The 24,225-nt window shown below is 33.5% G+C and overlaps 1 protein-coding gene across 1 annotated transcript in view; it reads left to right on the forward strand.

Annotated features, from left to right (window-relative positions):
• The window catches only part of MCPH1 (microcephalin 1), a 120,170-nt gene that overhangs the window by 16,948 nt on the left and 78,997 nt on the right, over positions 1 to 24,225 (forward strand). Inside the window, exons 9-12 of the mRNA XM_058019943.1 lie at positions 2,943 to 3,055; positions 14,617 to 14,654; positions 17,332 to 17,494; positions 23,031 to 23,108. Coding sequence (XP_057875926.1) covers positions 2,943 to 3,055; positions 14,617 to 14,654; positions 17,332 to 17,494; positions 23,031 to 23,108 — 392 coding nt within the window. The remainder of the gene's footprint in view (positions 1 to 2,942; positions 3,056 to 14,616; positions 14,655 to 17,331; positions 17,495 to 23,030; positions 23,109 to 24,225) is intronic.

The raw sequence follows: 24,225 nt of genomic DNA on the forward strand, positions 1-24,225 counted from the left end.
AGTTCTATGTGTTAAGGGTCTTAATGCTGCTAAAATAATGGTTATGTCTTTAAAAGCACACATGTGAAAACTTCCTTAGATTTGATGTGCCTTTTGGTTTTTTTCAGCTTTGGAAGAAGATAGGCTCACTAAAAATATTTTCTAATGTCCTCTATTGAGATTCTGTTATGGCCTATTGAAAAACAAATGAGGCATGAAGAAGAAAACGGTTTCTTCCTTGATTCCTTGTTTTATTTATCGTCCCAAAAAGTTGAATTATAACTAATTATTAAAACAAAAGAGGACGAGTATTTCTGAGTAGAGGAAGAGGTTGAGAATTATTTTGATGTAGTCAAATTTGCCAAAGCCTGATGGCACTTGTGCTGGAGCAGATAACAAATTACATACAATTTTTATAAACCATTAACAGGCTCTCTGTGAGGATCTGGGGGGGCACATACGTTTTCAGAAAACTTGAAGAAATTATGTTCAGTAAAATAAAAATTTGTTTGGTAATGCTTCAGTAATATCTATATGCTATAATATAATAACACAAGGTATTAAATATTCTGTGCATGTGTACCTGAAGGATGACAAATTTGGATTTAATTCCTTCATGTTGGGATAAATGCTTCTTTGGATAAGTACAAAACAGTAGATACCACATACCTTCAATGGCACTTTGGAACAATACTTTTGAAGTATTGTACAATAGGAAAAGATTTTATTAGATAGACATGGTTTATTTGATTGAGCAGAACTAGCTCGTTTTACCTAATCACTGCTTTTCAATTCAATGGAAATATCAAATGGAATTTTGAAGATAATATTCTGGTTCAAAACTTCTCTTAGGTGTTAAAATTATCATGAATGAGTAGAAGCTTAAATTGCAAAGCAAAATCTCTCTAATTTGTGATAATGCTTCAGAGGGCTCAGTTGTTCATTTTAGTGCCAATCACTGAGCAGTGTTTTGGAAGAGGATTTAGGGGATCTAATGGACTGCAGTGGCAGGAGTTACTCGCATATTTGAACTTAGTTTAGGGAGAACTAACACGGGATGCAATTGCTTCAAAAACTTCTGTCAACTTTGAAGTCCTCTAGGAGAAGGTACTAGAGATGAAAATTCATTTATTTATGCCTGACTGCTTTAAAAAGTAATCAGGAAAAAACAGAAAATAGTGGAGCTTGATACCTATAAGATGGAAAAGCTGGAAAGTGCTTGTGAAGTGCTGCTAGACAGGAATAAAATAACAAAGAATAGGCCTTATTAATGTAATGCCTAAGATCCATGAGCTGATAATCAGAGATAAGGGACATTATCCTCTCTTCTTACTTTCCTGTAAATATGAAGAACCCACAGGAGTCAACCCGAACTGCAAAGAAGTCCAACTGTACAGGTTTTAAGAATTTAGCCCAAGTGGGACAAGTGCCGTGGAGCATGAGCATTCAGGCCAAGAGTAGTAAAAAGATTATTAGAATATTACACCACTGTTCACTGTTAGCCCCCAACACAAGCTACCCTTCAAAAAAACCCAAAAAAACCCTGAAACAACCTAATCAAAATTAACAGAGACTACTTTGGTATAGCAGTGGAGTACATGATCTCCTTACATCCTATGCAGTCATGTAATTAGTTTGGGTCTTTTTTCAAGATTTGAAATGCATGTTTAAAAGTTCTGGTTTTTATGGAAAAAGATTTTTTTTTCTTTATTGTGTGGCAAGATGTTTTCTCCTCTTCTGCTTGCCATCAGTCTTCCTCAGATTGAAAACAGTTGGTCTCAGTACAATACTAAATAAAATTAACATAGCTATTAGTTATTTCTTTATTACATGACACTATATACCTAAATATTGATTTTAAATCAGCAATTGTACCTGAAAATCAGGTTTACATTTATTACACAAAAATTACCACAATAAATTTTGACTAGTTTAAAGATTATAATTTTAAAGAGAGTAATCATAATGAATTGCAATCTGATGTTTTGCCTCCTCAAGGATTAAGTGTTTAAGTAGCTGTCAGAGAAAAACAAATGATTCTTAGTTATATATGCATACTAAATAGGGATAGTACCCTTCAGTATTTTCCAAAACTAATCAAAAAACTTAGTTAGCAGGAGCTAAATTTAGGCCACTTTAATCACTAATTAAACTTTCTTTAACTGATCTCATCCAGTTTTTTGAAATGAAAAGTGAACAAATGTTCTAAATTAGACTTTATTGAGTGACATTTGGGAAAAATGCTCTCTAAATTTAGAGTAATTAAAGCTTAATTGTTTAAAAGATAGATCAAATTTTTTCATCTTAGGCAGGCAAGCTATTTTCTCAAATGACTCAGAAGTTTATTATTTAGTTCTTAGGAAAGTCATCCTAACAGAGTTGAAGAATTCATGAAATACATAATGAAAAATACTGGGTTTTGACGTATTCTTGCATTTTGCATTCTTATGGATTGTTCCTTTTCATATATAATAGGTTTGACATGCCTTTATGTGCACAGAATCCTTGCTGCCAACAGTTTGCTAGATTTGCATGCAAAGTGTGAAAACAAGTTTCAGACCTTCATGTCATTTTAGATAAAATGTGTACCAAAAGTATTGCGTCAATAAGAAAAATAAAATCTAGCCACTGAAGTTTCATACCCAAATATCTCTATGCAGAGAAATTGCACATTTTATAATAAATAGCAATTTAGCAGATTCTCTACTTGTAGATAATATATTGTTTTCAAAATATAGGAAATTGGGAGCTTTACAACTGGTTTATTTATAAGAACAGGTACTCAAATATGAAATCAGATGCTTGAGTGTCATTCCTTTTCCCTAACTGAAATCCAGTGAAAAAAAACTGGTACAAATTATTAAGTATCTTAAGGATGCATAGTGCTGTGCTATGATAAAATAATTGGTTGCAGTCTCATAAGATTGCATTTTTCATTTTAAGTTTCTAAATCTGGTTTCTAGGTGGTGAAGAGGAAGTTTCGGAGTGTCACGTTACTGATACCTCTTGCAAAATGTTTAATGAGCAGAAGAATAAGCACACTGGGGGCTTAAAAAAAGCTGGAAGACTCCAAAAGGTCAGTTTAACTGACATTTGCTTTGTTAGGCTCTTTCATGGAGCATCATTGAGTGTCTTTGTATGTACAAAAATTAAAATAAATTCTCTTTGCAGTATCAATTTTAAAACTTCCCTGAATCTCACTTTTCTTGAAATATTATGCTAATGCTCGTGGTCTATAATCATAAAACTGAGCTCTCTGATAACTTGTAGTGGCTGAGTTCATGCTAAGCTGACATCATAAATGAGATTGGTAAGCCAGTTCAAACTGAAAAAAGCTGAAAACCACTAAAGTTATCTGAAAAGATGCCTGTCCCTTTTGGAGGAATTACTAAATGCAGCAGGTTTTTAAAATTTATTTTATACTGCATCATTACCAATGGATGTTTCTGCAGAATGAAGATTTATGCAAGATTTTCTTTCAGGTTCTGGTAAAATTTCTTAATTTAGTATTTGAGCTCAGTTTGGCTATAAAAAAGGGAGAAAGGATTGAGTCAGTACTGATTTTTTTTTTAGTGTTTTTCCTTTGTAAAATCTTTTAAGTAAATATAAAACTGATCAGGAAAATAAATATTAGTTCTTTTAATCAGTTAGTAGCAAGTGACATTTGAAGTGAGTGCTGAGTTCTTTTGAAAATGGAAAGTCCTAAAGCACTTAGGATGTCTGCTGTTGTTAACTATACAAAATTAGTTGTTTCATTGCTAGATACTGGTGGAATTTCAAAGAGACTGATACAGATTTTGAAACTTTTTTATGCAAAGGTTTTGTGCAGGTGCAATTGCTATGTTGTTCAATATGTTTAGCATCCTGAAGACTGGATATTAATTTCCACGGACCATTGATCTCTGGATTTAAAAGACTATTTGACTTTTCTGCACCTTACTCCTTTTTACTTTTCTAATATTTATTCCATTTATTTTCCTAAATGTATGATGTGTAAAATTAATACCTAGAAGGTATAAATCACTCTAGATGAATGTCCTGTAGAAGCATTTAAGATAGTGTACTCTTTAAGCTAAAGTATCTCTCCAGAGTAGTTTAATTTCCTGACACAGAAAACTGACTAAAGCTGCTATATGTAAATCCACAAACCACACTCAACGGCTCTTTCTAAGACTATTTGCAGAAAGTGTGCCTGGACATTTGTCAGGTTTGTTGGTACTGATTCCTTCTCTAGTGAAATTACTCAACCAGAGCATTATACATCAGTGCTAGTTCTGACTCATTTGTCTTAAGATCCCAACATAACGATTATGTACTGAGGAGAAACAAAATGCTATTTGAAATTCTCTTTTATTCTTCCCCTTTTTCAGATCTGACATTTCAGTCAGAGGTATCTTTAAATGGTTCTACATGGTGTCTGCTTGCAAAGCATGCTCTGTGAGGTGTTTAACAGTAGCAAAGCTAAGTGAATGCTAGAGAAAATTTCTATTCAGTGTTTTGGCTGAAAGTGCCAATGGTGCCAAAAGTTCTTTTATCCACCCATTTCAGCTTAGTGATAATACCATTTCACCCAAATGGTATTATCAATATTATCAAATATCAATTAAAATGATATAATTTGGTAATATTAAAAATATTATCAAATATCAATAAAATAGCAGTACACAGTTTCATTCATATCATGAATGCTTTTTAAACTTATTTTAAAGGTTTTCATTGTCATCTTGACTATGCAGGTTCATATGGAGACAATTTTGGGGAAGGACGGGGATTTGACTGGAAAGGGAAAAAAAAAGAACTTCACAAAAAGGTGCTATGTGATTAACCAGGTGCTATGTCTGGAAATGAGACTGTTGCACTGAAAAGTTAAAATTTTAAGAGAATATTTTTCTAAGCAAGACCAGACTATGTACATTTTTGTAAATAATTATATTGCAAAGCCTCTCTTGTACCAATCAAAATATGTTCTTGGAGCTTCATGAAAGCAACCAAACTTTATACACCATTTTTATTTAATACTTTTTTCCAGTGGCTATGGCTTAAACATTGCAACTTTTTTGCTGACTTTTGGCAATGTAAAAGTTAAGTTAGAAAACCTAAGTTAATTTCCTTTGCCTAAAGAAAAAATGGGAGAGAAATGGTGCAAATATTTTTTAAAGTAATATTTTATTGAATCGCACTATTATAAAGAATTTCCTAACACTTATTTAAATCTTAAAAGAAATTCTATGCTAAAAATACAACTGTAAAAGAAATGCCATTTCCTAGACAGTTACATGTACAAACATTCCCACCAATGTGGCTATGTGACTCTTCAGACAGACCATATTGCTGGGAATCTGTTATAAGTGTGATCTGTTAAATCCATTACTTTGCTTCCCAAAATAAGAGACAGCTATGTAAATTGCAGCTATCTTTTTTTATAGAAAAAGGGGTTGAAATCTAATGCCTCTTTAAAAATATTTGAGATGCTTGCTGAATGTAGTTCCCAGATAATTAGTGTACTTTAGTTACAACTCATTCCCTGTGGTGTGTGCTTCAATGAACACTACCATTCTAATTCATTCAGTACAGTGAATGCACATCAGTGGGTCTTTGGAGTTCACTATGTAATGATAAATATTAAAAAAGCCAAGGAAAAATATCTTTTAGGAAACAAAAATATTTAGGTCTAGGTGTTAACATTATTTACTGCTATGGTTCTTTCAATTTTTTATTTGTAGTTTCTTAAATAGAAATCAAGCTATGGGTTTTTTGTTCTCTGCTGTGCTATTGTGGTAGGGTTTTGTTTTCTTCAAAACCTCATGCTGGTTGAGTTTCTTGTATTCTGTTTTAGCTGAAGTCAAAACTAAGAATCCCTTTGTTCAGATACTTGTATATCACAATTTTAGGTTAAAGTACTAATAGTTTCCTTATTTATACTCTTTATATAGGCATGCTTATTGTACTGTTAATGTGGGAGATGTCAAATCAAATATATGTAAAATTGTACTGTCAACAAACAAAAGCCATGGAGACAGAACAGTTTATAATGGCAGCTGCATGCATGTTTGGGGAAGATAAGATTTTCAGGAACCTTTAATAGCTTCAGGAAAAAGATTTTTGAGTTTGAAAACGCATCACCACTACCCCAAAACCAGGACTTTTGGTGTGTTCAAAGTCAATGCATGCAGACAAATTTATAAAATTCACTCTTAGTTTTGAGACAGAGTTGGTAAGGATAAACACTGTCAATTAATGCTTGTGAATGTCAGCAGGTGGCTTCCCTGGTCTAGAAATCTAAGTTGATGATAGTGGATTGCAGGGAGAAAACACACCCTTTATGCATTGTGATGTGTTTCTCAATTATTCCATGAAATTGGATGCATAGTTCTTTGTTGCTTTGCATAGGGAGGACAAAATGAAATAACTAAAATTCATCTTAAAGCCAAAGATGTATTCAAACACGTCGTTTGCAGTAGTGGCGAACTGTTGAGTGCTCATTTCACAGCTTATTGTCACAAAAAAGTTTATATTTATCGCAACATCTGTTGCATGTCACAAATTAAATATTTTGTATTTTAAAAAGATCAGAGACTAATGTTAACCAATTAACTGCCATTTCATTTAAATAAAAATTTGTTTTATATTTTTAAAGGGATATGAGAGGTGCTGGATATCTTTTAAGGCATCTAAGAGTCTCACATCAAAAGTCTCAAATCACTAGAAATGCAATTGGAATAAATTGTAAAGTAAAAAAACCTTAAAAGTACTGTTTTCTGAATGAAAAGAAGAAACTCTTTAACCATGTGAAAAAACCAGTTAAGCATCATGAGGGATGATTAAAAACATATTTTTACAAAGAAGACAGTATGGACTTAACTGAAATTCCTTTGTTTTGTTTTTAAAGAGATTCATCTTGGCTCGTATTTCTGTAGCTCTTGGATTTGGGTGAAGGTACATCAACACTGAATTTTAAAAGATTTTTTGAGAGAAGATTTTTACAAGCAATCTAAGCTCGTGCTGTAGAACAAATAGCATGAAGCAGGCCATTGTTAGATCCTGTTATCACAATCCTTTTAAAAATTACTTTATTCATGGAAAAACAAATGTTAATTTCTGGAAAAATCTGTAACTATAAAACATGAAGCATCTTGCCAGACATTCAGGAAAGTGACTTTATGACCATATTTTATATGGGCTTTCATAGACTTGTCTTAGATTGTATTGGTTTCAGGAACAACATTGTTTTATGTTTTCCTTCCAGTTTTGACTTGCAGTTGCTTTGAATAGGTACATATTTTAAATACTGATGCTTGAAATGTTACTGACTTGAGACACAAATGAATAGACAGTGAATTAGACCAGGTGGAAGCATGCAAGCTCCATTACAATTAATAAAGAAAAGACTGGAACTACCTACCTTTATGGTTTGGGGAAAATGCTTACTGTTATGGGGGTGGTCAGAGAATAGCACCATGAGGGATGCCTATGAATCCCATGGTTAGGGACAATCTTAAAAATCCTTCTATATGATTAATCCCATTTTCACTCAAACTCCACAATGCAATTCTGATTCTGGACTTTCTCTAGCTAGTGAATTTGTCCCCCACACTTCTCCCACATCAAGTGGAGGGCTTCCAGGACAGAAGCCATACCATACCCTTGGCATCTGCTGCTGTACCTTACATTGCAAGCTTTGGGCCATATCCTAATGTCAACAGCTTTGTTACCACCCCTTAGGGGTGCTACCTTTCCTGACAGGATTATCTCTTGTAGATGAACCTAATGGGTTGATTTATGACCTTGGGTCCCTAGAAATCATTCCCTTTATGACAGGTTTCATATTAGCTTTTTGGGACCACCTACTGAAGTACTGTGGTCTATTGCTTAATTTTGAAACTGTGTCTTTTAAAATCAGTGCCTTTCTAGGGCAAAAGGCACATGCTCCTTTCAGCTCAAGCTGTTTCCTGTTGTTCCAGGGACACTTGCAGCTGGTGTTCACACTCTTGTATGTGTTGTTGTTTGGAACACTGGAAATGTGCTGTGACAGTGAAACCTGAGGTGGTTGACTGTAGCTTGTCTTCTTAGAAGGCAGGATAGGAAAGATCCAGGAACTGAATTTCCCCAATTTTTTATATAAAATTGTCACTAAATTGTTGTTTGCTCAACAAATTGGCATATTGGTTATTTTTAGAACCTTCTTCTGAAAGTCATAGAGGCTTAAGTCAGTGGAGAGTTTTGAAATTTTTTGTCTTCATAAAATTAAGGAAAAAACCCCATTTCACTGTTTCTTTGTTTTTCCAAAAAAGCTGGTAGGCTTGGTGAGTTTTGATTAAGAGACTGTTTATGCAGCTTCATGTTAATTCAGAACATCTTTTTGTTACAAATTTTAGGCAAATTGATCAAGATCTGTCTATAGTGAATGGTAGATAAGGATAAGCACCAAGAGTAACATCCTGGAATCTCAAGTTTGAAGTACATTTATGTCATCTCCATCCTTTTGAATAAAAGTCTGTGGCACTCTTGGATGTAATGGTGGATGGAAGGCTTAGGTGCAAAAAGCAAATGCGGCTTTCTGGCTCAGAGCATGAGGGGGAACACTACAGAAATGTTGTGCAAGAAGTCGGACCACAGAGTCCATGCTTGAAGCATTCCTCGTTGCTGAAGATATGTATCTATGCTGTTCTTTTCTGATTTTGATATGTACTGTGTTCACAACCATCATGCCAGAAAACCACATAATCCACTGGACTGCAGCTGGTTTGGCAGAGAATAACTGTAAAACTGAAACTTTTTTCCCTCTTGGAATCAGCAACTATCACGAGGAAAAGCAACTGCTGCTTAGATCCCTTTTTTTTTTTTTTTTTAATTTAACTTTTGGAAAAATGAGCAGCCTCTGTAAACCTATTGGTATCTGGCAATAACTCTACTGGAAATCCTTTTGTTAATGGGTCTCCTTTCTAAATTATGGTCTTGCAGATCTTGAAAATTGTTGAAAATCAATCTGAACAAAAGACTTCCTAAACTCCTTTTTGTCAGCATTTGATGTTTCCTCATTAAGATTTTTTTAATAATTTGACAGATTTCCATCCTTTCTCTGGAAATTTCCATTTCCATTCTCCATCCTTTTCTTCATTGAAATTAAACTTTTGATAGATTATTGGTGTGATCTTTGTGGAATTGAATTATGACAAACAAATCTGTGTGGAACAGAAATATAAATATGCAATCAGTCAAACAGGAAAAAATCTTGCAACACATTACATATGCACTACAAAAATCTTTTGTGTTTCACATATTTCCTTCCTTCAAGATACTAAAAAAAGTCTCTGTGGGCTTCTAAAAAATTATTATTATACCCTTCCTGATATTGCTGTTGCACTTAAAAGCATGAAGTAAATTTTGTCCACTTGTTTACCATATGGTCTAGAAGGCTGTAAAGCTTTAAGTCAGGTTGTTGATCACCATCAAGTGGGTTACAGTCTTGTCAGCAAAGTATTTACTGAATTTAAAATCTTTTATCTTAACACAAAATTACCATCAATCCTGGATTGAGTCTTTTGGCCTGCAAACATCTTCACCTCGAATCCCACTCATTGTTGAATAGTTGGCAATCTCCAGAGGACTTCAACTATCCAAATTAACCTTACACTGCTAACAATTGTGCAAACGCACCATGTAACAGTTGGGGTGATGCCAAATGGTTCCTTCCCTCCTAAAATGGTTCCATGCTTACACTCTGCACAAGGGAAATGTATCTTTATGCCTAAGTTCTTCTGCCCAATGACTCACAATGGTGAGTCAAAATATCAGTATCAAAGGACTGATAAGAGAAAGGCCAGCCAGAAACTAAATTACAGCTTTGAATAATTGCTGTTTGAAAATACTGAATAGTTATCATTCATTACAATTACCAGTTATTTTCAGCTATGAGCCACAATTACTTGAATAAATTAATGTAGTATTACTTATAAATTGTTTCTATAAACAGCCTTTAAGTTTTGGGTCCTCATTGCAATCTTCTTAAATACAAGCAGAGTGAAATTAACCTGATTTTTAAATATTCCTATGCTACCTATACCTCTGTCTTTTGGTTCATATACTAATAAGACTGAAGATTATTACTTCTGAAATGCAGTTGTAGAGAACAAAATTGAGTATAAGGGTAGTAAAGCAATTTCAAAACCATCTGATAGACCTACAATAGGCAGAGAAAAAAAGTGATTTGAAGATTATAAAATAGTATAATATACTCTTCTTTAAACTGTCTTTGCTCACAAATGTACTGTTTTCTTCCTGCCTGCCTCCAAAAGTTCTTTATCCCTTGAATATTGGCCAAACCACTTAGGGTATCTTGTTGAGTCCTGAAGTTGAAGATCTCTTTTTTCACTCCACTAAAACATGTATCTGAGTTTGAGACTACTCCAATGCTTATTTCTTTCAGAACTTCAGTCAACCCTAAGGCACAAGAGAAGAACTTGGACTAAATAATAGACAATTTAAAAGTCCTATAGTTGAAATAATTTCTTGAAAAATATTTGAGACCTGGGTTCTTGATACAAAGATAAAATAAGATCTAATGTACATAGGCTGGAATTTAACCAATAACAAATCTAAACCTATTCCTGTCAAATCAATTCTTTGCATGAATACACTTTATTCTTGAGAGCTAGTCTGGGAAAACATTTTATGGTCTAATTTTTATTCATTTGTCACTTATGAAGAAGAACTCACAACATGCTTTACAAAGCAAAGTTTGAGTTCACCTTCTAGAAAAGCAGGTTGTACAAAACAGGACTTTTTCATCTTGTCCTTCAGCTCCAAGAAACACCAGCTCAAATTTAGAAGACAGAAGGAATACATTTTGATGTTGGATACCTCTTTTGTGGTGTAGGTCAGTTAACAAATAGGAATTATCACTTTTAAGTACTGGGGAAATTTACAAGTACTGTTTCCTTCTAGCTACTGAAATGAATGTTCTATATTTCAGATGACTTAGAAAAATCTTGTTGTTGGCAGACTCTAAAGTACTTAATGCAACAGTGCTTCTAAAGAAATATGTAAAGGAAAGCTGAAGCTGTCATTTATAATGAAGTCTGAATTCCAGACCTCAAAAATAATTCAGAAAGAAGCGTGTGCTCTGATTCAGTGTATGGATATGCAACTCTTCAGGATTCAGAGATTAATGATAAATAAAAAGACCAGTTAACTTAATACCACCTTTTCCAGTGTTTTATTAATAATAATCCTGCTACAAACATGCATTAGAACTCATAATGATGCTCACCAGATGTCTTCTTGCTGGTCAGAAAAGTAAATGCTAACTCTTTTTTTCAAATAAAAGCAACAAGTAAAATAAAACAGACACAAAAAGCACAGAAGAAAAATCACATAGTAGGGGGTGGAGGAGAAAGCAATTAACTTGAAAAATGTAGAACTGAAAATTAGAACATAGTTTGGCTAAGTTTTCTACTTGGTAACTGTAATTAAAGAGTACTGCTTGTCTTATTGAAGCAATAAAACAAAATATTGCCTGCTTAGCAAATGACCTTTAACTTGCAAAAATATGCAGTTCTGAATGCAAATGAAATAGTAGTTTGGAAGAAATTAAATTTATTTCCAATTTTTACATTTTGTGTACACCCTTCTGCATTCTTGAGTCTTTGAACTACTTCGAAGTGCACTGACAAGACATTTGTTCAGAATTCTCACTGCATCATCTTTTACACAATGTGTTGTAACATAAAAGCCACAATTCAAAAGGTGACCTTGCAGGGTAAGGTCAGGACAGGCTGTAGATTTCCTGATTTGTGTGGATCCACTATTTTTACTTACCTATAGACATGGTATTAAGGAACTCCTAACAAACATTTCTGCTCTGAAGTTGAAGAAGCAGCTGTAGGATCTCAAGCTGCACTGGCCTTAGTTTATAATATTGCTTCTTTTTAAGCCAAGTTTGGCAAAAATAGTGGTGTGATTAGTAATACTTTCATAGCATTTATAAAAAATTGCGAGGAAGGATATTTTTTTGCGCATTCTGAACTGACACATCAAGATCTACTTTAGAGCTAATACTAGACGAACACTCTCAAGAACCTAGTGCAACTGCTGTGCGTGGATTTAACTCCAGACTTTTAGGCAAGAAGCTTGATTGTGATAGCAATGAGGCTGGCTTCAGGTAATAGAGGAGAATGTCATGACCATGCTGAAACATACACATTTGATGTAGATGAGTTTTTCCACCCAAAAACACTGGACAGAGCCAAGCAAAAGCTTGTTTTTAAGCCCTGTCTTTGCCTTCCCAGTCTGTTACATCCCAGAGTCCTTTAATGCTCATGAGTGTATGAAAATCCTACAATGTATATTAAGACAGTATGAGGCATATACTCATAATAATGTGACCTCACATCTGATTTTAATCATCTGACCTAACCTGTTCAATAATGTGGGGCCCTTTTGCCACAAGAGCCCTCAATGTGTTATTAGATACCTTTTTTGAGTGTTTATTGTCAAATTTTGAGTGCATATAACTTAATACTAATATATTCATGTTATGATAGATATATTTGACATATATTGTTGCATTGTCGTTACTTTGCTCAGATTCTTTGCATATAAAATTCCAGTGTAGAATTGAGTTGGAACTTTCAAGAGCAATTAAATCTGACTGCTTGTTTGGAGTTGGAAGTAATGCAGTAGAAATTCTTTTGGCTAAGAATAGAACCAAATTTGATCAAGATAAGGGCATATTCTTTTTAGCTATCTCACTAGCAGTAGAGTGAGACATCAACAGTAAGTATTGCTGGCAACAAGTTAGAATTTGGACACGTGTATTTCCAAAAATACTGCATAGAATTTCTTTCCAATATTTCAATGCAAAAGTTTCTTCCTTTTTTCTTTTGAATTTTTCTTTTGTTCTATTGTTATTTGGATTTATATTTTCACATTGTATACATAGTCAGTTTGAAGTATTGTAGCACTCACATAGTGTGGTCTGAGTGCACGTTTATTATTAATCTTAAAAATTATTGAATATGCTGCATTATGTTACTTCTGAAGCCTTAAATAGTGTCTGGATTTTGTGGTTTTTAAATGTACACAACCGCAATGAAATTGCTACGTGTATGTTGAAATGACTACTACTTGTGTTATCTTTAACCTACATTCTCAAGGGTACATGTTCTATTTATGCAAAAGTGTTCATATAATGAATAGTCATGGTGCACATTATTAGTTAGTCTAATTGTCTACACGGGTAATTCCAGCTTTTTTCTTAAATGTGAGAGGTTACTTGGTTGTTAAATAGAGAACTCTTCTGTACTGATAACAGAGGTCAGATGGAATTGCAGCAGATTTCTCTCTTCTGTTCTTTGATTCATTACTAGGTAAAATGAGTTGCCCTGAATTTTTTTTTTTTTTTTTGCCTTTGCTCCCAATTAGAAATATTTTTATACTCTTACCTCAGTGCATTGTCCAAAAGAAACTGTATTTTAGTGGATACTTTGGGAGCTTGCCACTTGTGGTCATGGTAATATACTGGGGGACAGAACTGGGAGTTAGTATTTCATATGGAGCAGTAGCTATATGGAGAAGTAATTTAAATTCATATACTGATTTTGAAAATTAGAAGACATTTTTTGAAATCATTGTATAAAATTCAGTCTCCTTTTCCTACAAAATCAAAATTATTGTATTATTGTTATATATATATATATTTGTGCATGTTTATGTAGCTATGAGTAATTCTTAGCTAAGATGATCAAAACCTCTTCTTACATATGTTTTTTAATGACCATGTTCTGTGTAGTTATGTATTTCTCTGATGCTGCTAAAATTGATGTTCTGTCCTGCCTTTGTGCATACTGGAGGCTTTCATGGTCAGTGGTGATGAACTTCCTCCTCTTCTGACCTCTTTAATAATAATTCTTCCCGAGTTTATTTTAAGTCCGTATGGGGCAAGCATTCCTGCTTCTCACAAAAGCTATGGGGAGTATTGCAGGAGAAGGGAGGACTGCTGTTTAAGGTGTCTCAGAATTGCTGATTTGAAGATTGCTGTGTTCTTTGAGTATGTCCTGTTTGTGATATTACTTGGACAACTTTTATTCACTAGAAAATACCGAAGAGTTGAAAGAATGTTTATTTAACCTTGACATAAAATACTGAAGTTGTGCCAAAACCCCCCAAAAATACAGTATCAAAATAAAAACAAAACCATTAAAATTACATTTCTGGTTTCTGAAGCAGTTTCTACCTTTCTTTTGGAAGAAACTGGAATTATAAATTGCCAGTTTTCTTTGTTGTGGGTAAGCTTCCTTTTCCTTTCCATCTGATGAAAACTAAGGAGACCAATACTGTCCTTATTTCTGTGGCATCCTAGGCTGGAAATCCTTTGCATTTTGCCTTTACATTCCTGTCTTTTGCTATACTGTATGCTTTGACATAAAACATGATTTAAGGGTTTTCCTTCCTTCCATATCCTCAAAGTTTAATATTTCTGGTATAAGTGTTAATTAAGTAGAGACTTTTCCCCCGGTGATAGTATAGTTATGAAGTAGTTTGCACCTTTTGAACATAACATTTTCTAATTTAAGGGGGTTTTTTCAGAGTTTTTTTTTTCAGATTTTTTATGTTTTCTTGTTTCTTTCATGTCTCTAGCCAACAAGGACGCTAGTTATGACAAGTATGTCTTCTGAGTAAGTATGAAGCATTTTGATTCTTTATTCACCCTACCATTTAAATTTAAATATTGATAATTTTTTATGCTTACAGATAATTAAATTTATCTTTGGGCTCTGCACTTTATTTCGTTTTGAATTCTTGCTAGAAACTTGTTTGTGCATATGTATTTTGATGTTATTTGCACTGTATATACAAGATTTTGTTTCTCTGGTGGAGACTGAAGTAGTTCCATAGGTGAGATCAACAAAGGTTCAGAGCAATAACACTAAAATCTTAAGCAAGTTTTGAACTTATCTGAAGGAAATGTACATAGTAGTTGTATGTAGTAAATGGTTCAGCCCAACACAGCCTTTTCAGCATACATTTTAATTATTTCTAATTAAAAAGTCGTAATCTGAAGCATCAATTTAAAATATTTTACTTCATATGAATAGTTGCAGAATAAATATCAGTTGTAGGCTTTCTACTGACTTCGTTTCAGAACATTAGAAGCAGCTGCCACTGCATATTTTGGGAGAGAGTTAATAATTTTCTGGCATGCTCTTATCATTCTCTTAAAAGTCTTAAAGCATAAGGAACATCCAACAAAAACACGATTCCATATTTTATACTACACTTGCTTACAGTTTTTGAATTCTTTTTCAAAACTCAAGATATTTATACTACCCAAAAATCTGTTTCAGGTTTGCTGTAACTAAATGTTGACAGTTACATAGAAATAAATACTCAGAAACAGCACTTAGTGGCTATGCTTTCAGAAGTTTTTTATAGAAGGTTATCAATAGCTATTAACAAGTGTACTTATACATGTCAGAAACATAAAAGAGAATTAATATTTTTCTTCTATTTAATGTGACTGGATGCTAGTAACACCAGGACTATAAAATGTACCTCACAAGTCATGCAATGCAGAGTCACTGTGGATCATCACTACAGTGCAGATAATAGTAGCTACAGCCTCAAAAGTGATTCATTAGAATTTGTATTTTAAGATGCATGAGTTCAGTAGTTTCATGGCATTGAGTTTTGAGATTATAATAAATGCTGCTCACTGATTCACAACCATACAGCTATCTAATTTTCTGATTTAAAAATTCACTGAAATTTTGCTGTAAATTTTCATCCACCAGTTTTTGCAGCTGTCTCAGGTATAAACTGGTGAGTTTTCTCTGCAGTTTGTAAGACATCTTCGATTCAAGACTTGTACAACAAAAAATTTTCTTCTCCTTGTGAGGAATTTTGCGTAGACACAGGAAGAATTTAGAAAAGGTTCAGGTAAAGCATGGAGCATGCAGCCTGGGCAGGGCCAGCCCCTATGACTTGCAATGTTGCAAAAACATTCACTTGTAGGCTATATCAAGCTAAAGCTCACAAAATGAAAAGGGAGTGCTAAGAATTCTAGTAACAATCAAAGCTATAAAACCAAGGCCAGAATTCATACCAGGGAGAGGGTTAGCCATAGGATTTTTTTTATAGTATGTCAACATACAATATCACCTTTTGATTTGTGACATTAATTTGCTGCACTGTTTTCACTATTCATTTTCTTGTTTTAAATTTCTTGAAAAATGATTGCTCCGATTTTTGTGAAGAATTTTTTTCAGTTTTGTTGGGATTCTGTTAGGTAGTGTTTGATTTAGCTGGGGTATTTTGGGAGTTCTAGCAGACTTCCTTTCTGTGGAGTTAAATGCAGTGAGAATGAAGCAAGCCCAAAGGCTTCTGGCGGTGCTCTGAGTGCACTTGCATTGTGTTTGTGATTACCTCAGAAGTTTTGCCTTAAAGGATCACCACTGTGATAGTGTGGCTGTGTTCAAGGTTGTGACTAGTTGCTTTCTCTTGTGTTCCATGGACATTTCCAAGTTAGTTTGGGGAGTAGAGAGGCCACCAGGATTTTGCTTTATTTTACAGATCTTTAAGGAACATTCATAATTGTAAAAATAATCATTAATAAAAGCAGTAAATTGTTGTCATGCAACAGCTTTTCTCTTGTGATACCAAGGTCTTCCTGTTTTCATAATTATTTATTTATGTGCTCCTGCATAACTATGTAGATAGCTCAAATTAGAATTCCAGTTATAGATGGCCATTCTGGAATGTAGATCTAATTTTATGTATTTCATTATAATTGTATTTAAGGATAAGTGAATTTTTAATTGAAACATTGGCATAGATGTGTAGGTTGCAAGCCAGATAGAACTTTAGGACTTTTCTAAATTTAGACACAGCATTATTCAGATGCTGAATATCTGGGTCTTCTTAATGAAAACCTGTTAAATGTGCTGTGTCTGCATGTTTACATTCCTTGGTAATATTTTTTATAGTACTATAAAAGAAACAAAGGATTAGGCTCTGTTGTGTTGGGCATTGTACACAAACAACATAATGGATAATTCTGCACTCAAAAGCTTTTATTTAAACAGACAAGATAGATGAGGGGGGCAAAAGGGCTTTGATGTGCAAGTAGATGTGATTGTGTGATAATGGAAAAGGGTCTGTTAGGACTCTGGAGAGGCTAATGAATTTAGGGCTAGTAAATAGGTAGAGGCTTAGTGAGAAAAGGATAAAAAATATTTAGTGGGAAAAGCAATGAGGTGAATTTGAATTAATTTGTGGTGTATGTATAGGCTTTTATAATTCTGCCTTCCTCCATTCAATGTTGCATGGGCTTTTTTATCTTTTCTTCTTTTTTAGGAAGCAAAATACAGTAATTCAGGTTGTGAAGAAACTTGGAGACTTTTTGTTCTCAAATGAAGTGTGTGAAACAACAAGTCATGTAGTTACTGGGAGTCCTCGTCGTACCTTGAATGTTATGCTGGGAATTGCTCGTGGGTGTTGGATTGTTTCTTATGAATGGGTAAGAAATTTTTCTAACTTTACTACACAAGAAATTAAATTTAGTTTGTATAGCTGAAATATCAACTATGTTTGTGTCCATGCAACCTGCAGTGATGCCAATGTTCAGTTATTCAGGCTTACTTAGAGTTAGTTCAATTAGATGAAATTTGTCTGTGTGAAAATCTGTTAGTTACTTACAGTTTTTCAGTGCTTAATTTAACCAAAATATTCCTGTGTTGTACCTCATTATCTAGCTTAGAAAGAGGACTTATCTCATGGATGAAAAACTCATGTCCCATGCATTATTTTTGGACAGATTAATTTCTACTCAACAGTAGCCAACTCACATTATTGAACTTTCTATGTCCTGATATATTTCTGTTATGTTCTGGAACATATATTGTGTTCAGCATTAGAAAAAATAAAGGGAAATTCTTGGGTATTTCACTGCAAATGGGAAAAAATGTATAATAGGAATAGTGGTAAGTGGGTGGGGAACTTATCTGTCAGCCCAGCTTAATCCATCTGAATTGCTCACTGTAATAATAGAGAATAACCACTCAGTCTGACATTGCAGATGACAGTTGCTCAGCTTTCCTCATTTTCCAGAGCTATAAAACATAGATGGTGAAATTTATATGGAAATAGCTCTTCATCTTATAAAGAAAAGGGTTGTTGAATAACTAAATTTCGTGGTTTCCTTTTTCTTATAAATGCTTTAAAATTTACTTTTTGGGTGGAAAATAAACTGCTGCCTTTTTGTTTTCAATATGTCTGGCACTTTCCAGTATGAAGCTTGTCCTGTATGATATATATGCAGTTCTCTGAAGTTCTTGTGGTATACTTCAGGTTTTTCAGAAGGTCTTGGTGATTAATTTCCTTGGAATAGAGGGTTTGCATCTTTGGCCACCTTAAGGATCCAGTAATGTTCCTTTGTGGCAAAAGAAAACTAATAGCATCCTTGGCTGCATTAAGAGGAGCATATTTGAGCAGGGGTTTTGGAGAAGAACATCTCAACAGACTCATTCCAGCCTACTATATGATTCTTTGCATCTATTAATTAAATACACTGAATTATCTGTTCCACACTTGGCTTTGTATGGAGCATTAAACAAGTTACAAAGTAATTGTCACAAGTTACTTTTTCATAGGGGGTGCTCAAACATGAAAGCCACCTTTTTCCTTGAGAAAAAGCTTCAAATAACTACAAAGATAGCTAGAGATAAGTTCTACAAAATAGTTTCCTGTCTTTGTACATAAAGTAGTATGGATAATCAGTATTCCAAGTGCTGTCCTAGAATTTCATTGCCCATTTTATGCCCTGCACTTCTGTGAACAAATACATGGTGAAAATATGTACCTATGCTCATCATAGAGCAGTTTTGGTTGGAAATGTTGCCCTCCTGTCTTATGGTCTACCTTGTAGACTCATCCTGAGAGCACCTATATCTCTCTTATAATGCCAATAAGTTGAATGAAATTGTTTCAAGAATTAGTTTGTCCCTGTAGATGTTATTGGATCAAATGCTGATGCTGTTTTCACTCATTTTATTGAGCTGCTATTTAGACAAAGATCTGAAGTTACTAGGAGAGATGCATGAGAAAGAACTAGAGAGGAACTTCGGATCTCCAAATCAGGTTTGATCTATAGTATCTGCTTATCTGGAAGATTGCTATTTTTAATATTTTTAGAACTGTGTTTACCTCTTTCACAAAGATTAGGTCCAACTTTGCCCATAAATGTATTTTCCCTCAATTTATTTATTTGTTCATTTATTTATTTGACTGAATTAAAACAGTGCTTTGAACCTTTTAAAAAAATATATCTTCATCTGTTTAAATCATTGAATCATATGATGTAAGTGCTTCATTTTCTTATTTCATATTGTGTCAATGGGCATTTGGCCAGATGACCAAGTACTTTTGCCATCTTTTTACCCAAATTGGTTAACTAAAGATGAGATAACTGAAGGCTTACCTAGCCAGAATTGAGGAATTCAGTAGAAAATTAGTCAGTAAATATATTTACCTCTGCCTTTTGACTTGTGGACATAATTTAAGGTAAAGTGTTTTTTTTCTCCTGAGAAAAACTTAAAATGTTATTTTTAGAGATAGATGTTGGAGAAATACCAAATTTACCATCAGACATTTAACCTTCATAGCACTCCATTTACATTTTCAAGATGAATTATTCAAATATAAATACCATTAGATCATGCATTGTACTAGCTAGATAGGTGAGAGACCTTAAATAATAACTAACCAAATAGTGTGTTTTCAGACCCTTCGAGCTAATTCTTTTATAACTGCACATTTGAAAACTTTGAGATAGCTCTTTATTCTCAATAGAAACACACATTCTGAAGTATTCAGCTAAGAATAACATTGCAAATCATAGCTTCTTTTTGAATTACATGAATCTGAAGAATTTTTTGGTGTTGCTAAGAAAATATAACTGGTTGAAAATTTGCCAAAGTCAGAAACAAACTTTCAGTGACTTGGAATGGAAAGCTCTTGTCTTTGTTTTCATGAAAACTGAATGTTTTAGTGAGTGGTGACCTAATTATTTACTGCAGGACCTGTTCATGAACTCAGTATCCAATTTTCTTTTTATCTAGGAGAGTAGATACGATGGCTTTGTACTCAATTCCAGAACCATGATAGACAAGCATTAATCCATCTTTTGTTAAGACAAACAAATTTCATTTCTAAACAAAATTCTGTAAATACTACAAGGGTTGATAAAGGTCATTGCTGTAGAATTGGCCTGGAAAATGAAATAGGATTACTTAATCATAACTAATCTTTTGGGTTTATATTTTAATCTATTTAGGTTGTTTTCCAGCTACTTTTGATACAAACATAGTTTTGATACTATAAGGACGTGATGTATATGTAATACAGCACAGTACATCTGTTCCTGCTCAAGTTTATTTATGAAGAATTTTTTTAATGTAATATGCCTATTTATATCGTGATTAAAAGAGAAATTACATTTACAAGTTTCTTTTATGTTCAATAAATATATACAGCTATAAATATAAAGCCAAGAGGCTTTGATATTCTTATTGTAAATTGTTAAAAGTAATTATAAAAAATATACACAGGTACCACCCTAAAATTCATAACTTAAAATCCTAAGTTGCAGTCTTAAATGTATTTTTTAAGAAGTTACAATACTTTTTTTAGCTGAACATTGCAATGCATTATTAGGTTTTGAATATTTTGAAAGGTCATTGATTTCTTAATGTGCTTAACACTTATTTTTATGTTTGGTATGATATAATGGCTGTAGAAATTATTTTCTCTTTTTGCATAGCTGTTGCATTTTCAAATATTTGATTGTGCTTTTTCTAAAAGTAAACATAGTATTCTTTGAATGTTTTGTAATCAAGTTTAGCAGTAAGTCTAAGGATATGCTGCTTTCTATTGTCAGCAAAAAAAAACTTTTCAATAGCCTGCAAAATTGGACACCTCTCCTCACAAGTCAGGCATCACTTGTCACATCAAACAAGGAAACAGCTTTTGTAGAAGTTCACATTCGAGGTTGTTGGTTTCCCTGGAAGTCATCAGGCATAAGATACTTTGTACTAAAAACTGTAGAATTTATTTAGAAAATAATTTTGTTATGAAAACTGAATTTGCAATTTACTGCTTTGTAGCAATAGATTTGGGGCAAAAGAGCCCTTTACAGAAACTTATTTTCTTACAAGCAGTTGGGCCATTTTATAAGGTTTATATTGCTAGTTTATGATCAATTTGTTCAGCTTAGAATTTTCCATTAGTGAGCTGTAACATTGTAAAGGATAACTTTACCATGCTCAATATATATAATGCCAGTTTTTATCTACAGGGAATATTTCATAGACTCGTTCACAAATTTTAATTGGGAACAATTTATAATTTAAATTTAAACTAATAATATATGCATTTGTATGGCAGAGTATTTCAGTCATTGTGAATCAAGCATGGGAATAATTTCAGACACTGATGAAATTGAGCTTGTTCTAAGATGAATAATTACAACTGTTTAATAGTGCATGGCTGTGCTAATGACTTAATTTATTTGAAATGGCCAGAGAGCTATTTAGGGAAGATATGAGAGAGGCTTAATTATCCTAAAACAGGGATTTACTTTCTGATAAATTCCATATATCCTCTTTAGGGGGTATATGTCTGCTTCTTGTTCAGCTAGCTTCACTTGCTCTAGGAGCAACAGAATGTCTCACTGGTAGGTAACAGGGCTTTTTTTGAACTTAAAGGGTGCCACATGGCAACTACAGAAGAGACATTGTCAAGCTCAAATACCTGTAAATGGGAAAAGTTGTTGAATTGAGTGACAGTGGGCAAACTTGGCAAAGAAGATACCAGTGTTTTACCTCTGTGAGAAGCTTCCTGGCTCACCACTTGTAAAATCAATGAAAAAAAGAATTTTATCTTCCATCAGAATGGCCTTCAGAATTTAGGCTGCCTACAAATTAGGAGTAGAATGTCCTGTAATATGACTCAAGGGCATAGGAACTTTCTCTTTTTCCATTTGCCCATTAAGACAATGCTTTTACCAATTGAGGGGTAGAATTTGAATACTCTTCATGGAGCTTTTAATATTATAGTCTACCAATTGCAAGTTATGATAAATTGTTCTGAAGAATGTTTAGAAAATCAATCCATAAAAAATGCTGCATGGAGTAGTTCAGGGAAAGTTATACCAAAAAAAATTTAAAATATCAGAAATTGGAAATACAACCATTTAAAGTAGTTTTTTCCTTTTAAACATTTGATGCTGATCCTGATGGGAACAGAATTCTGTGCACAGTGGCACACAGTTTTAAGGATTACTAGTCTCCAAAGATCATACTGGTCCAGTGTTGCAGAGCTCACAAATGATGGACACAAATGATTATGTGTTTTCTGGAGTGTCAGTGTTCTGCAGTCTTCTTTGATGCAAGAAACTAAGTTATTCTTCTTTGCAGGATGATTTATATATGTGATGTGGATTCTTTGCAATAGTTGCATAATCCTTGTAGTAGTAGGGGTCCAGTATTGTTTGACATCTTCATTTATGGTCTGGATGATGGGGAAGAATGCACCCTCAGCAAGTTTGCAGATGTTGGGAAACTGTGAGAAGTGTTTGATACACCAGATGGATGTTCCTGTTCAGATGGACTTTGACAAGCTGGAGAAATGAGCCAACAGGAACCTCATGAAATTCAATGATTACTGAACTGAGAGAACAGAACTGATATATTATGACTTCCCTTTTCAATTTTTTTGCTCTATGTATTGTGATTAAAAAATAGTTGACTTTTTGAATATCCTCACAATGTTTTAGAATGTAATGTAGCTGTGTATAGAAGTATGACTGATATTTCAATGGTTTGTTTTAGTTGTAAAAATTGTTTCTTTCTTATTTATTGATTTTTCACCCAATGATTTGGTTTGGGTAAATGAAATAGAAAGCGAGGTATTGTAAGAGCACTGTCACCTCTAATTACACATTCAAAAAGGTGATTTTAGAAATTTTAAGATTCTACTTACCACTTATTTTATTTTAGGTTCTGTGGTCTTTGGAATTAGGCCATTGGATCTCAGAGGAACCATATGAGCTTTCATCCAGCTTCCCTGCAGCTCCTGTAAGTTTAATGGTCTTTTAAGCTTGTGAACCTTCTTTTGTTTTTCTGGAAAATGATTTGCCCTCTAAATAGGTTTAGTGAATAAGGAAGCCTACTAGAAAAATATTTTTTTTAAAGCAGATACTGTAAGGAGTTATTTTCATCTTCATCCAATACTTTTTGAAGTGTGTGCAAAAACTTTGGTACATGTGGAAAATGCAAAATGTTGATTCACCAATTAACACCTGAATAAACCAGCATCTTACTGAAATATAAATGTTCTTTAATTTTTTTTTCTATTTGTACCTGTGTGCAAACTGGAGAGGCATGTTATTGCCAAATGGACTCAGGTTTTTTGACCCAGAAATTATTTGGGCAATGGAAAATTACTGTGGTCTTCTAGAACTGCTAAGTAGGAAAAAATGAAGCATTTTTCCTGCCTCTAATAATCATTCTCAAGTACTGAATTGGGAACTAGTGCATAAATGGGTATGTGGGGGCATGATGTATCTGTGTAGACCTCAGTGCACTTCATGTGTTGTAATTGATGGAACAGGAATTTTATTTTGGTTTTAGAACAAGTAGAAGTCTAGCTGGTTACTAGTCAATCATTCCAATAATTATCCCTCCACTAAATTAGTGTCTGCAATTTGTTTCTCAAAGTTTCATACCAACTTTGAAGAAAGTGCAGTTAATGGGATATGAAAATTATTTTTACTGTAATTTTATTAACTGTTAAGAACTTCTATTTAGCATTCTTTCTAAATCTATAACTTATGTAAATTTATATATCCAACATTAATATATATTATTTATTATATGTATTATTTATTTCATGATTGTAAGGTGTATGTTCTCAAAGTTTAGGGAAACTGTAGCAGTTCATCTCAAATAATCCTAACGGAAATTAATTATCCATTATAAGTTCATATTTTTTATAAAATGGGAAAGTAGATTTTTTATATAGCAAATACAGTAAGAATGGTAAACCTTAATGTGAAAAATAAATAAGAAGCATGTTCTCTTTTTTCCCCTTTTCTGTATTTCAATGAAAAAATCTATACGGAATTTCATATTAGGTTGCTTTGAGTTTTCTGTTTCTTTTCAGACTACCTTGATTAACAACAAAGTATGCTAT

This window comes from Melospiza georgiana, chromosome 3 (genome assembly GCF_028018845.1).
Source record: "Melospiza georgiana isolate bMelGeo1 chromosome 3, bMelGeo1.pri, whole genome shotgun sequence".
NCBI lineage: Eukaryota > Metazoa > Chordata > Aves > Passeriformes > Passerellidae > Melospiza > Melospiza georgiana.